Raw genomic sequence first — 13,203 nt, forward strand, 5'->3', positions numbered from 1 at the left:
TTTTAAGGTGGGCAGCTAAAAAACCCCACCTGAGACCGATCCAGGATGCTCAGCGCCGTCCGTGCAGACACACAAAAAGCACCAAACGCATACACACAAAGGGATAATGGCATATCCCCCACTCGGAGACGCAGAATGGACTTTTACATCTACCTGCGACAACCCGGCCTCATGAAAAGGCCACTCCTGGACTACCATTGAGATGTGAAGTGGGCTCCAACGGATCGGAATACAGCAAACGAGACCACGTATTGAAAATTTGATGATTACGGGGATCTAGACTATGATTAATCCATCCTTCCCTCCTTCGGCTTGTCAATGACTTGTATTCATTCTTTTGTTTTGTTGTTATCTGTGTCCTTGTTTTTTTTTTTTTTCTTTCTGCTGTGGGACAATGACAAGTATTACCTTTCATACTCGTGTCATTCCCGGGCGCCGAAGCGAGGAGATGAAATACAAACACTCCGAGTGGGCCGTTTGTTTGTTGCCACACGGCGGAGTCCCATTTTTCTTCTCTCTGACCTTTACGCCGCCACAGTCGTGTCTCGCTCCCCCACGCCCTCCCTCGGCCCGCGTGGGCGAGGGAGGCAACTCGTTAGCTGACTTTTTAACAAGCTGAAGTACACATACACATATGGAGAAAAAGACAATGTTTCAGGGCTGGAACATTACACCAGTTGTGCCCACGGGCTCTCATTATCGGCCAGCTAATTACCCGGCGGCATGGCGAGGGTTACACTGCCAAGGTTTCCGCCTCAAATTGGCTCCTCATATGAACTATGATTGTAGGTGAGACCCCCCCCCCTCCCCCCATCTATCTATCCTCGTTTCGTTCGGTGTCTACCGGCATTTATTTCATCGCAGCAGATGGATCGCGGAGGAGGCCGCCGTTTTGAGATTGTAAACGATGAGTCACAGCAGGGCGACCCGGCGATTAAAGAAGTCAACAACATGTGTCCCGGGGTTCCCCCGAGCAAAACCTGTGGACGGTTTGTCCTGATGCTGTTTTTGGGGGGTGAAGTGATGCTCTCACAATGGCTGGCATTCAGGACACGTTGTTGTTGTGAATTCACATATATATTTCACGTATATGACTAATGCAGTCATCTTTAAAGATGAGTGGCAAACTTTTTTCCCTTGTTACACCTGGAGATCTTAGCATCACATTATCATAAAATTCCACATTGCTGAGACCTGTGGAAAAAAATTGGAAAAATAACAAAAGAGAGCCAAAAGAACAAAATACCTGTCCCGACACTCTAATAGGTCATTTACACAGAAACAAGCAGCCACATCTGATCTTTTAGAAACAGTTTACTAACAGAATATTTAAAAAGACCCACGTTTCAATGACGTTCATATCAGCAGGTACTGCTTTGTGTCATGTATGTATCAGAACCACGGTTTGCACATCAGCACTCCTCGAGGTTCAGGTTTCCCTTTCGGGATGACGAGTCCACACGATTACCACTAACATTACATGATTCCCGACCTGTTACTCACGAGTTCTTGACCTTTCCCAGACATTTAATGGAGCTAACTATGTAGCTGCTGGCTGTCGGCTTGTCTCCTCTCTCCGTCTTAAAGATTGAAGCACGTTCGCACACCAGCAGCTCCCAAATGGCTCCTGCCAGCTTCAATAATAGCAAATGTAAAATGTAATGTAAAAACACCATCACTAATTTGCACATTTCGTTGTATCCACGGTTGCTGCTCATCTCAGTGACCTCAGGGATCAGATTGTTCTCCGAGTGCTGCATAAAGTTGTTACATTCACCACCAGAAAATAGGACAAATCTGCAGCGTCTTAATTAGGAGGAACTGTCTTCTCTAAAGCAGTAATCTTGCCTTCCTCTTCAAACAGTGTGCAACAAAGAGGACACATTACGTTATATGATTTAAATTGATATCTCCTCCTCGCTTCTTGCTCTCAAACATTTCCTACTCATTCCTCTGCCCTTAATCTTCTTTGTCTTTTCAATCCATCTGGTCTCTCGTAACTCTCCTGATTAACCGTCCTCCGAGCCCCGTCCCCCTTAGCTACTGTTGCTATGCCGCTTTAAGTCTGCCATTCTCACCCAGTGAAACGGGTCTTTTAATTTCCAGCAGATGTAAAAAAGAAAGCTTTCCATTTCCAGCGACAAATTGCCCTTCAACACTAAACTCCCGTTATCCCCTCTCAGTTTGTCCCATTCAGGGACTACGTTGACCGGACTGGTAACCACATCCTCAGCATGGCCCGGCTCGCCAAAGACGTCCTGGCCGAGATCCCCGACCAGTTCCTCTCCTACATGAGGACCCGCGGGATCAAGCCGGCGCCGGCGCCGCCTCCCTACACGCCGCCCCCCTATAACCCGCCGGGGCTGCCGATACAGACCGATATTTGAGAAGCGGTAGGTGGGCTTGTCGGATGGGGGGGGCGGGGGTTTCAAAGTCAGGGGGGGGGTCAGCTGAACTTTTCCGTGCAAAGTACTTCCACTTCCCTAAAGCCGCTCTCCATGCCTTGTCGTCGTGGATCACGGTGGTCTTTCTCGTGTTCAGGAAGCTGCATGTCGTGCCAGGAGAGTGTCACTTGTGAGGCCAGGAAAAGCCAACGAGAGTCTGTTTACTTCCACTGTCGAGCATTCCTGTCACTGTCCGGGATTTCTTTTCTCTCGCCTGGGAAACCTGTACAGGCCCCGGGGAGGGTTCGGAGAGTCTGAATTCCAGCTGGGAGGTGAAGAAGGAATGGAAGAGGAAATGTAGGACAGCTCTGGAAACATTGTAAAGACAATGTCTCCCGACAAAAAAAAAAAAAAAAAAAGAAATCTCGAAATAACTGGACATGTGTCACATATTTTAACTCTCTCTAGCTCTCTCAGACTCACTCATTGTTTACAACAAACACTAACAAGGATTTTTACTATTGATACTTTTATATACACATAGTTTCAATATGAATCTCTCTCTCTCTCTCACTCTCTCTCTCTCTCCTGGCGTGCATGTCAGGTAGCAGCAGTGCAGGTCCTGGTAGCCGTTCTGTACTGTACCGTACCGTACCGTGCCGTACCGTACCGTATTCTGGTGTTTGTACAAACCTTTTGCATGAGTGTAGCCTCAGTCAAGTGCATGCATATAGTGACCCTGCACTACCTCTTCAATCCAACGGTTTGTCTCTGTCTGTGGCTGGGGGGGTGTCTGTCCACCTACCTGCCTGCATCTCCATTTGTCTCTTCACGTCTGTCTGCACTGGTCTGAGGTCTGTCTCCCTGTTGCAGCCTTTCTCCCTGTCTCTCCCTCTTTTCTTTCTCTTACGCCTCCGTCACCTTTAGAAGCTGTGCGTCCATCCGACACCTTTTGTTCAAATAGACAAGCCGAAAAAGAAAAATCCCAATTCATTTGACCCCCCTACTTCGGTCCAGACTGAAATATTTCAACAATTATTAGACAGACTGTCATTGGATTTGGAACAAACATTCATGTTCACCTTCATGTAGGATGAATAGTAAAAACTTCAATGTAGCTCAGGGTAGGAGTCCGACCTCAGATCGCCACTTTTTGGGCCAACACCGATGTCCACGCCCACAGACTCAAAGTCTGTTAAAGCTGAGGGTTTAGGGGCGCCCCACTGTTGAGTCATCTGGTGCCTTCATCATTCTGTTATGCACACTCTTTACTGGGGGGGATTACCCAGACCTCATAGCGTTGTGATGTTACACACCGGCTACGTTAAAAAGGTAAGCAAAAGCGTACACACAGAGGAGGAATGCAAGCTGAGGCTTTATTACACACCTGGTTTATTATTCGGATTCAGGATTTAAGAGTTCAGGGGGACAAGAAGTATGGCCCACATTAGCAAACATTAATTTGCATAGCTTCTCTCTCTCTCTCTCACTCGCTTTCTCTCTCTCTCTCTATGGTCTCCTCCAAACTGCCTTGGCAATATGATGCCCACGTGCCCAGGGGTTTTGTCTCATTATGTCGTCTAACACCACGTCCCCGTCCCTCGTTTAAAACGTTTAAATGCTGCTCTCAAACGAATTGCCGTTGGAGCATAAAGAGCCCAGTGGTCAAAAATTCAGAGATAAACACACTTTCCCTAAGTTGGCTTTTTGTTCCATTGCATTTTTTCACTATGTACCTTTTTTTATTGCACCTTTAGCTTTGCTAAAGATTTTGATATGTTAGTTTTCTTATGTGCCAATCACGTGTTGGAGGGTAATTTGCTTGATTTTTCTCAGTCATCGAGGATGTCCGACACTTTTCCAAATGAACAATGTTTTTAAATAACTACTAATGAAGAATGAGTGTGTTTTTCGTTGTGAATGTGGAAGGATCTGTCAGTGTTTTCGGTGATGGATATGTGATTATTATTATTATTCTGGTTTTATTGGATCACCCTAAAAACAATTGCTGAAAAAAATACTTTTTAACAAGGTCTCTGCGTATTATCAAACCAGCACCATGCACACACGAGTGTGTAACCAATGTTTCATTTGTTTCCAGAAAAAAAAAAGTTCTCGGATTACAGACTTCAACACACTTGTGGCAGTCACTTTTGTCATCATCTCGCACAATTTTCTTTTTTGTTGTCTTGCCCAAATATCACTACACATCAGTTTGCTTGAAGATGGTTATTTTTAAACAATTTGTTTTGAATCTCATACATCGCTTGTTGCTCGATATTCCTGAAAATTATCTTTGTTTCCCCACAACTGCACTCCTGTACATTCCCTGTAGCAGAGTGGACCAGCTGTTTTTGTGTGCGTCTGGGCGTTTTTGCTTCGCCGCTGCAGTCGTATGTGAAGCTTGACACATCATTAGGACATAAAATGAGCAGCTCATTACTGTAAAAGTTACATCCTGCCAACTCTTGAAGGTCCAGCGCTGCGGGGAGTCAGAAAAGGAATCATGTTTTAGGAGGTGGAAGTCTCTGATGTTTGTGCTCGGTGACAAATTTAGCATGAATCCCTTCTGGTAAAAACTCTGTATTCGAGAGATAAAAGCAAAACATTTCTTTTTTTGTGCTCACAAGCCCATCGACGGGAAACTTAAACTATGGTTTATAGATCTTCAGGGAAAACTCTGTACGCCTCAAAGTGATAAAAATTAGTGCTAAATTACTGTTGAAATGTAACAGTGTAATGGGGGTACAAGAAGAGTCAAAGTAACGCAGTTACACAGCAAAATCTGTCTGAAGTTGGATTACGTTAACAAGGTAGCATAAACATTCACGTCATCCTGAGCCATTTATATTTTTTGACCAGATTCGCATGGTACGCACGATACAAACCGCTACTGCCTGCAGGAAGCCGCCGGGATTTCAATGGCCAAATTACCTCATGTTTTTAGTCACTGGTTCTCCAGCAAATCCTTTCAGGACAGTTTATCTAATTAACAGCATTCATATATTTTATGAAACCAACCCTCACTAAACCACTTTTTTATGAGTAAAAATCAAAGCTGAAGTTTATCTATTCAATTATTTCCTGACAGTCCATTTATCAAAAAAAATGAGTAATGTGTGATTCAAAATGTAACGTAAAATCAGTTACTTTAGTTAGTACTTTAGTTTTTTTTTACTTTAAGCTACCTTCCGAAAATTTAAAGAGGGGAAGTCAAACCATCTTAATTCAGATTGATGGGTTTCTAATGAAAATATTGTCATTAATACAAATATACAATTTCAGTGTTTTCGTGTCTCCATTTGCTAATTCTATCATTATTTTGCTCACTTTGCTTCCATGCACACACGCAATACACAATACACCGTACCGCCACAATCATTGCTGCCAGTTATTTAGTGTTGGTCTGTTTGGAGTGGACAGTTAGTAACGTTTTTAATTGTCCATGGACAGAGCCCCTGAGAGTGTGTGTGTGTGTGTGTGTGTGTGTGTGTGTGTGTGTGTGTGTGTGTGTGTGTGTGTGTGTGTGTGTGTGTGTGTGATACAAGTGTACTTTGCGTGTGTGCTCAAGTGTGTATGTGTGTAGCGCCTTTACAAGAGTGTTTTAATAGACTATTTGAGGTGTAAACATATAAGATATTTGTTTACTAAAGCTATCCAAATAATATATTGTATGCTCGTCCTATCTTCTTAACAACGTGCACTATGTTTGCATGTACAGTTTTACAAAGGATGCACCAGTTCCTTTTGTTAAAAACTGAGTGTTTTGAAATATAAACATCTATATGAAAATGAACTGTACAAAATGGCCTTAAATCTTTCTCTGATTTTCTTGGAATTGTACAATGCCTTCTTCAGAAAAATGAATTGTTTCATTAATGGTTATCTCTTTTGTGTTAGTGTTTCTATTGCTTTGTAGTGGGTATTTTTCTTTGCACAAATCAAATTATGGATTACTATTATCTTGTACTTTTTTGAACCTGTGATATAATCAGAGAAAGCATGGCTGAAGTACTGATTGTCTGATTATAAATATAATAGATGACTATTTCTGTATCGAACTATGGATTTTTAAATAAATATTCATATTAAACAAAAAACGTGCTTTGGGGTTTTTCTTTTTTTTGAAGGAGGTTTTGAATTTCCTTGACTCCCTTCTTTCCTCGTCTCTGTTTCTCTTCTGTCTTCTCTCATAGCTTATTAGGACATGTTGTTTCCTCCGATAAGATAATTATACAACACACAAGACCTCTAGCCTTTACCAAACCATTGAAGGCTGATGCAAAACCTCAGAAGCGTGTGACTTCTTTTCTGTCCTTTTGACCCCTTCTGATTTAACCACAAGCCATGGTGAACTTCTTTCATCTGCCTGCTGAAGTAGCAGCTATTTACGAGGAAAACAAATTGAAAAATATTTGTGAGAGTAATTGGCACATGGTTAAAGGGCCAATTAGTCAGACTGTCAATGCCCCGTGTCACCAAAATACCAAAATGTGTCTGTTAATCTGCCGGGGGGTTGATAGAGTTCTTCATCAACATCTAATAACTCAGCAAGTTCTTTGCAGGAGATCCTTGATTTTCAAAAGTCACGATCCAGCTTTTTTTTTTGTTAGCATTTTAGGATCTTTTCAGTCTCACTCCTGCCTCTTTGGGTTTGGCTTTGTTGTTTAGGACAATGATTTTCAGGAAACCGGAGCTGGCGACATCTTGGCGTAGCCTTAAAGTGGGGGTAAAAAAAAAACCCTTTTGATCCTCCATTTCCATTTAACAAATGGATGAAGAAACCATCACATCATGGATGCACTCACTTCATCCCTCACTAATGTCCCATGTACATGTCCATGTGAGCTGATGTTTACATGGCAACTTCGTCAGTCTTCACCATATGTGGGAAAGTTGCAATTAACATTCCTGTAAACCCCCCCCCCCCTCCCGCATCTGCTTCCGTCTTGACGAAATAAACACACGATGAGCCCTCGCATACTGCAGGTTGACGGCCTGTTATTTAAGTAAACAGCATGTTCTACAGAGAAGGATTGCGAGTGTGTTAACAAAGAGATATCAGAAAATAAAGTATTACTGTCACTTAGTAACCTAGTTTTAGCTTTTAAATTACTTCAACCACACGTTAGTGTAGAAACAGACGTTGAGTTTTCCACATGGTTAGCGAGGACGAGGTTAACGAGGAATGCGTCATTGGCATTTCAGATTGGATTGGCTCGTCTTGCGTGACAATAAAATGAGACATTCTGAGTACATATGTCATGTTGATAAATAACGTGGCTCTGGGTGACGGGTGTAATCTAGTGTGCACACACTGTCCTTCCGTCCTCATGAACCCCAATCAATCACCATCAACCCTGTCGTGTATGTTAGAGGGTTTCAGGTGTCGCCACGTCTATTTTTCCACTTCAATATCAATCACATCAATAAACTCATAAATTTACGGAGCAGAAAATTATGACAGAACCCATTTGCATGTATTTGCAGGGCAAATAAGCTAACTTGGCTCCCCATTTGGCCCAGCGCGAAATCCAGCCCGAAACCGTGGAATTGGTGGCCTGAAGTGAACCAAAATTAGAGCTTAGATGAAGCTTGTTCATCTAAATAAAACAGGAAAGCAATGAGGGAAGGGCTCCATGTCAGAGGGGGATACATTCGGTGAGATTTCTCATTTCAGGGTAGGTGTGTTGGTGTTCGCGTGGGTGGGTAGTAACACCGTGTGCATGTTCTGTCCAAGGAAATAAAGACTTATTTCAGAAGTGATGAAAAAATGTTCCACCACACGCTATTTATTAAATCCATCTTTGTGTCAAACAAGAGACTACTTTGGTGTCTGCTGGAATAAACAAACTATCCAGTTAAACCTTCCAAATATGAAATACCACATAGATGTTTTTTAATATAATGGACAATCCTCATTATGTATTTGTATCTAAAATAAACACTAATGGTGTAATTTGTTTGCAGCCCTTTGGAGGATGGTGTCAGGTCATCAAGGAAACTCTCCTCACCTTTTCTGGTTACAACCTACCTGATCTGACTGCATGCTGCTCAGTTACTTCAGTTTCAGTCCTTATTTTGAGTTTCCTTTTCTGTGCCATAACAGCATAGCACATATTCCACGTGTCACATTGTTCTCATTTTTGTTGGTAGTGTTGTTTATTTTCAGTTGCAACTCCTTTGTCTGTCCTAGAGCCAGATGCATGGGAACTCGTCGAAACTACTCGTTTACATGTTGTGGGACAGGTTTAAATAACGCACATTGTCCCCAAGAATCTTCCACACATGAAAACAGCATTTTGACAGCACGGCAGCAACTGCGAGTGTTCTTTGTTATTTGTTCAGCCACGGGTTTGTCTGTGCACTCAAAAACAACTTTAAATGCGCACACAAAAACAGAATCAGTCGTGAGAAATAACCAAAAGGCCGGTAGTGTAAGATGTGGTTCACTGTTTTGTCCTCCAATTTACACGCCAGTGATATGATTTAAAACTATTAAAAAAAACACCTGAAGCAATTGATTTCTGCTCCAAAATGATTCATCTGAAAAATCAAAAAAAAATGGAATCCGATAAAGACTATATCACAATGTTTGCATCGGGCATTTTACAATGCGAAGGTTATTTGTGTCTTCTTTTCTAACGCACACACAGGTGATCCTAGTAGGGGTGTAACGATTCATTTTAACAACGATTCGATTTGAATCGCGATTCATGGTTTCCGATTCGATTCATGGACGATCTGGGTTAATTTAGAACGATTCGATTCAGTGACTTGAAATTGATTCAGTAACTTTACTGGACAGTGCAGACAAAGTTTCTGAGATCCCTGTTGTTTCTTGTAAGGAAATCAGGTTTAAATTAAATATGGATATTATAAACAAGCAAACAACAATTAATGGCAAATGTATTAACCTTTTATTTGAATCAAGTGCCATTTTCAATGTAAACATTACACAATAATTACACAATGTTTGGATCAATTCACAGAACCCCGTATTTTCAACCACATCGTAGGGCCGCATGTCTTTACAGATAAACTTGGCAACTGTTACTGTGATGTTGAGTTTGGTGCTGGCGAGGCCTGAGGTGTCTGCAGAGCTGGAGTTACCTGCTGCTGCTGCAGCGGTAACGCTGCTAGAGGTGCCTGACTGTCGGCGTTGTTTAATCCCACGGCGCCTTAGTAGATGGCCGGAAAGATTTGTCTCGTTTCCGTGGTTTTTTATTTGGCTTCTACATATTCTACAAACAGCGACCGACTTATTTAGAACACCTCCGTGTTTGCAAAAGCCAAAATGTTTCCACACGCTGGATCGATAAGTTGGTTTGTAAATGTCTTGCTCGTAGTCGTCTCCGCCACGCTGTGTTTTGTTGTTGTTCAGAGTTTCTCGCGGCTGCCGCTGCGTACTGATGACGTCACAGACAGGCAGACTGAATCCAGTAACGTTTAACGTGTCCAAAGTGCTAAAAAACAAACAAACAAACACACATCCATACAGTTTTTGTACTTAAATCCAATGTGCAGTTTCCAAGTATCGATACAATCGATTATGTACCATTTCAATCGATTTGTAATCGATATATGTCGTCCGGAATGCCGATTTGCGGAGCACAGATCGATTCAGTTGGATCGCAGAAATATAAATCGATTAATCGATTCAGTGAATGAATCGTTACACCCCTAGATCCTATGGTTTCTTAGCTTTATTTTCCAGGCATCCATTGAGGCTACAGGGGATGAGATGGGTGGATTAATTGAGGTAGTGAAGAGAGAGGCAGAACGAAGGAAAGGTGCTAATATCATCGTCGATCAACATCTAATGCAGCGGCAGGAACAGAAGGATTGAGAGCATCGTAACAAGAAAACATACACACACGCGCACCAGAGGAGTCACACTGCTCAATAAACACATCAAAGCCACCAATAGCAAGCTGCATCTGGGGGATACGATGCTGACAATGCAAGAAGTAATAACCTGGCATTCGAACAAAGAATACTCAGCATTTAGATGACAACAGCAATACTATATGGAAACGGGACTCAATTATTTTTCCCCCTTAATTGTTTAAACTCACCAAATGAATATGTGGTAATTAGCTGATGCAAAGGGTTGTGTGAGTTTTTTTGTGCCTTCAAAAGACTCAATGTCTCAACGCTTGCGTCGGTCTAAGTGACACTGTGGTCGTTGTCTGTCAAACAGGGTTGTAATTATGTTCGCTTGTCACTTCCTGACAAAGTCTGTAGCTTAGCAACCTGCCACCGAGATGGAGCTAAAGTTGGATCTCATTTGAATATTCCCCAGAAATTAAAAACACAGAGTGGAAACTCAGGCAGTGTAGAGTTTAGGATTTTCTAAACCTGACGGTTTTCATCAGGACACTCCTAAATTTTTTTTTACAAAATTCTCCAGCACAATATAAAAGTTTTACAGGCAGCGTGCTGGAAATAGTGATGTGAAGGTGGGCAGGTTGCGTAATTACTGTGTGCCGTTAATAAAGCAAAACACATGTTTCGGCACGCTCCGCCCACTCAACTCCCACCGTTCATGTTTAAATAGAACATGTTGGTTGTGTGCTGTAATTGTTTTTGTAAAGATGCTAAAAGATGGAAGGCACACAGAGTTCATTGTGTAACTTTTAAAGTCACATTATTCTTGCCTGTAAACATAAGATTTATATTTGTGGAGAGAGCATGTGAGCCACAGATTTCTTCACTTTATTTATTTAGCGCTTCATTGTTTTATTGAATTATACTTATGACATTCCTTTACAACATTCTAAATAAATCAACGGCACCTCATTAGCTGCGTGTTGATTATCTTGAGTCAAAGATTATTACTTTTCAGCATTACACGCACATTATGACACATAACACGTCTTAGTACAGTACAACTCCATATACGTTTTCCCATCTCAGTTTCATAATCTGGCTTTACCTATTTAATATTAAAAATCTAAAACATTTTTCACTAAAAGACTCAACTATCTTGTTTTCTACTTATTTTTAATGTGACCTTCTGTGACCAGTTTATTCTCCCGATAAGGTTGAAAAGGTTGAACATCCGCCCCTCACTGTTGATCCGGACCACAAAGTGTTGTGGTGAGCAGCTTGTCATCAAAGGCCAAACAACAATGACTGGACTCTATAGTGGTCATTATAAATGATATGATAATATAATTTATACCTGTTCATAATAATACAAACTAACCGTATCTTTGATTTAGCACCTTGTATTACTTGTTAATGGATTACTGCAGTATGTTGCTGTGTGATTTTTCTGCCTGCACGATTTTTGTTTTTTTGCAGCAAAAAAAATATCATCGTAAGAGAAATTGACTTGTTGCTCCTGGGAGCCTTGTCGAATGAAGTCGGTTTGACATGTCACGGTAACATATGGTGTCCTCTGCTTCTCCATCTGCTTTTCTGCCTCTGTGTTTACGTTGTTTGAAGGTGCAATCCAGCCGCAGTCGGCAGCTTGATTAAATCCCAAGGAAAGTACTTACTGTCATAATGGGATGATCCCAAGTTAATAAGGTCTCTCCTACAGACAGTTTTTTTTTTTATATCGCCACATTTAAAAAACAGATGAAGAGCTACAGCACAGATCGTGCTTCTTCATTCTAGTCCACCAACTCCAACAAGGCGACAAAATGTCCACTTGGCCGCGTTTTTTATTGCTCTTGCTGTGTTTATTACCACAAACACACGCACACGCACACACCTACACGCACACACTGAGTGTGTCCTTGTCTCAATTAGCAGTACATACTGGGCCACTTGTTCTTCCTAACCTGGGGGAGATAAATAATGCATCACAGCTCAGCCGCGCGTGCGCGTACGTGTGCGTCTACGCCTCGGCCAGCGACGCATTATGCAGTGAGACAGCACGCGCACGCGACGGGTGCGGGGAGCCTCTCGTCGCGTGCGCTTTATTTATTTATTTATTTATTTTTTTTATTTTTTTACGTGCGTGAGAGAGAAAGCGAGACGGGAACAGCTCGCCGTTGTGGCCTTTCATCTTGGTTTGGTCTCTGCAGTCACGCGTTAGACGTTTTAGACGTGAATATGTGTGAGCGTGCGGCGACACGTGACACCGACGTCACCCAAATAGTTAGGTACCTAAATATTTTCGTGATTCTTTTTTATCTTCAAATAACCCAAATATTAAATGAAATGTGCACCTGTCAGACAAAGAGTTAGTTTGCACTATATGGCAGATTTTGAATAAAGAAGAATTAAAAAAATAAGGCTAAACGTTTTGTATTTTGACTGTCCGGTACCACAGACTTACTTACTTATGCATTTGTGACCCTGCGAAGTGACCAAGAGCTACAGCTAATATGTCAAAAAAAAGGTGCCATTTACAAAGATTTAGCTTCCACCAAACACGTGTGTTTCCAAGTTGTACATATTTGAGGGATTGACTAACAAATGGCTGTTTTTGTAGGACAAAACTATGTTTAAAGTGTATACAATGAAGCCAGTGTAATGGCAGAACACGACCAGTCGTGAAGATTCTATTATATAGTATAAACCTAAACTGCAGTGATTATATTCACATTTTTTGTAATGAGATTCTTACTGTGCTGTGATATCGTGCCTGTGGATCTGTTTTTCTCTCAGTACTGCTTTTCTTCTCCACCCCCTCCGTCTTTTCTCATCCCAATTATTTTCTGCACATGTTCCCCTTCATGCAATGTTTTAGTAATAAACTCTGGTAGCATACACTAAAACTAATTTATCTCAGTGTGTTAATATGTTGTTCTGCCCTCCTCGTTGGGTTCCAGAAAAACAAATGTCCTCCTCGTTGAAGCCC

At 41.8% G+C, this 13,203-nt stretch overlaps 1 protein-coding gene across 2 annotated transcripts in view; it reads left to right on the forward strand.

The window, feature by feature from the left end:
- Positions 1 to 6,484, forward strand: part of LOC120817868 (copine-8) — a 65,781-nt gene extending 59,297 nt beyond the window's left edge. The window contains exons 20-21 of one of the 2 annotated variants that reach the window (XM_040174498.2): positions 2,184 to 2,393; positions 2,542 to 6,484. In XM_040174498.2, the coding sequence (XP_040030432.2) occupies positions 2,184 to 2,387 (204 nt within the window). In that variant the 3' untranslated portion in view covers positions 2,388 to 2,393; positions 2,542 to 6,484. Of the gene's footprint in view, positions 1 to 2,183 lie in introns of both variants that reach the window. The other variant, XM_078101598.1, reaches the window with a different exon arrangement.
- The last annotated feature ends 6,719 nt before the right edge of the window (positions 6,485 to 13,203 follow it).

The sequence above is a fragment of the Gasterosteus aculeatus genome, chromosome 4 (assembly GCF_964276395.1).
Source record: "Gasterosteus aculeatus chromosome 4, fGasAcu3.hap1.1, whole genome shotgun sequence".
NCBI classification, from domain to species: Eukaryota; Metazoa; Chordata; class Actinopteri; order Perciformes; family Gasterosteidae; genus Gasterosteus; species Gasterosteus aculeatus.